This window comes from Dendroctonus ponderosae, unplaced genomic scaffold (genome assembly GCF_020466585.1).
Source record: "Dendroctonus ponderosae isolate FM_Combo_2020 unplaced genomic scaffold, Dpon_F_20191213v2 Dpon_F_20191213_12, whole genome shotgun sequence".
Taxonomy (NCBI): Eukaryota; Metazoa; Arthropoda; class Insecta; order Coleoptera; family Curculionidae; genus Dendroctonus; species Dendroctonus ponderosae.
The window spans coordinates 391377-393750 of NW_026017316.1; the positions used below are offsets into that span (position 1 = coordinate 391377).

Below are 2374 nucleotides of genomic sequence, written 5' to 3' on the forward strand. Positions count from 1 at the left end.
ATATATAAATATATATTTATTCTGTTACCGTATTTAGTACTATTAGTGGATCACGGCGCGGCGCTCGGTTTTTGGCGGAAGAAAGCGAATTTCTCGAAATTATCCATTTTTCCCCATCTGGGCGCCGATTCGTGCAATAAAAACATTAAATCAATTTAAATTATTAGAGAGCTATTCTCAGGAAAATTTCGAAAACACCTGCGAAATCATCAGTTTCGGCCGGTTTGCGCAACTGATGCGCCGAAACGAGCCGATATCGCTTTTGCGCATTTTCTACTTAACCAAATCGCGTGCGCTAAGCTGCGCACGAAACGCGAGCATGCGCGCACGTTTTGCGTGCGTCGCGCTATTGGCGCACGTGCGCATCGTTTACTTTTGTTCTTTTTTGCGCGCGTTAGTTTATAGTTAGGATTTTCTAAGGCGCCGTTTACAGTGCGCGTTTTACTAGACCTAAGGGTTTAATTGATATTTTTTAAAGAAAGTGTAAAGAAATAATTAAATCACTAGGGTGAATAAAGTGTTTGTAATAAAATTAAACTGAAGGTTTTGTTTTTTTTTGCTGCGCTTTGCAGCACCGTTTCCTAGTTTGCTTCTATCCAGCGGCTCACTGTCCTTTGGGGTGGAAAATCGCAAAAGTGCCGTTTATAAAAAAAACACGAAAAAATCGAGCGTTGCACTTGACAATGACGAGCCCCCAACTGTCAAACTAACTTCAGTTGAAGCTGTCTAATTTTGACGGTTTGTGGCCCAAACGTCAGTGTCAATTGCTCCAGAGATTTAACCATGTGACAGACAATGTAAGAAACATTTAAAAAAATCGCAATTTGATGGTGATTGGTTGTCAATTTTCTACACACACAAGAGCCGAAGATGTCAAATTTTGACGGTTTATAGGTTAAGTACCAGCGGAAAAGCAATTAATTCTCAAACTGGGTAAAACAGAGAAAAACGATAGGCGGATTTGACAGTGATGTGCTTCTAACTTTCAAACCACACCAACTGGAGAACTCAAATTTTGACAGTTTTTAGCCGAAACATCAACGTCAATTAATTAATGGACTCAAAGGACAACATAGACGTTAATTATTAAATTTGATAACAAAACGCAGTTAATCAATACTGTGCAAAACTTAAATAAATTATCCCAGACTAATTCAAATGTGTGTAAGAAGAAGTCAACGGGGAACAAAATGTACATTTGGCAAATGTGCAAAATTTTCTGACATGTGTCACCGTGGCAACGATTTGACAGTCACGGCGAGAGCATGGCCACCTTTGTGATCCTATGGAAAATTGGTGAAGTTCAATGCGTGAAAACTGGTCGAAAACAGCATTTTTGCTAAAAATACAGCAAATAAAAGTTCTAGACAAAAAAATTTCCTGTCAGATGAGCAGATTGTGAATCGTACAAGTGGGCCAAGTTTCGATTTTCTGTCATCATCAGGCTATTTTCCAGCTATTTTCAAAGTTGTGGTTCATTTTAACCGTTGTTTTTGCAGGTCGAATTATGACATTTATTTCCTTTGGAACCAGAGAAGCTACTCAGTTACTTTTGAGTGCGTTTTGTTGCACAAGGTGAGTTCTTTCAGTGGCAAAGTTTCGATTTTGGCGACATCATCAGGCAATTTTTGACGATTTTTTTTATTTAAATTTCATTTTCGTCTGTCAAAATATCAGGAAATAATTAAACTACTGAGATCAATAAAGTTTTGTAATTAAATTCGCTTGAAGTTGGTTTTTTTATTTGCCCACCCGACACTATTTTGCCCCTAAAATCCGGCATTTTTTCTAGTTTTTAGCTGGATGCGTGAAAATATACCGGGTGTCCCAAGCAAAAGCACCTAATTCCTATTAAAGCCTCCAGAAATGTTTCAAGTTGCCTGAATAGAAAACAGCTGGAGCGTCGAACTGCATCACAGCTAAGCGCACTCGGGTCGTCACCGCCAGATGGCGCAACTGTCACCAACCCCGATTAGTCACATTGGCAGTGACAGTGACAACAGCTGTTCAGTTGATTTTTGTTGTGTGTGTTGTAAACAAAGGCTGTGAATTTTTTAAAAAACACAGTGTTTTATAGAAAAAAACAGTGAAAATCATGTCGTACCCCCATCATCGCAGGGATGCGTATCGAAGCAACTTCACATACGTCAGCCCTTGCGTCAAGTATCTGATTTTTCTGCTCAATTTTATTTTTTGGGTAAGTGCACACTTTCTAGTGCTTACCAGCCCAGTGGTAAGCGAGTTGAAGCCCCGGTAAGTCAGTAATCGCAGCTGCAAGCAGCAGCGAGGTTTTCACATGAGTAATTCGGGAATGAGCCAGTTTTAAAGGCTCTGTTTTAAACAGTGTTTTAGGGTGTTTCTGCCAGTGCCGTGC

At 39.7% G+C, this 2374-nt stretch overlaps 2 protein-coding genes across 2 annotated transcripts in view; both read left to right on the forward strand.

The window, feature by feature from the left end:
- Nucleotides 1–2374, forward strand: part of LOC109545103 (ribosomal protein S6 kinase beta-2) — a gene marked incomplete in the record, with an annotated part of 76461 nt that overhangs the window by 18272 nt on the left and 55815 nt on the right.
- The window catches only part of LOC109545101 (tetraspanin-33), a gene marked incomplete in the record, with an annotated part of 4402 nt that continues 4021 nt past the window's right edge, over nucleotides 1994–2374 (forward strand). Inside the window, 1 exon segment of the mRNA XM_019915594.2 lies at nucleotides 1994–2197. Within this exon segment, the coding sequence (XP_019771153.1) occupies nucleotides 2096–2197 (102 nt within the window).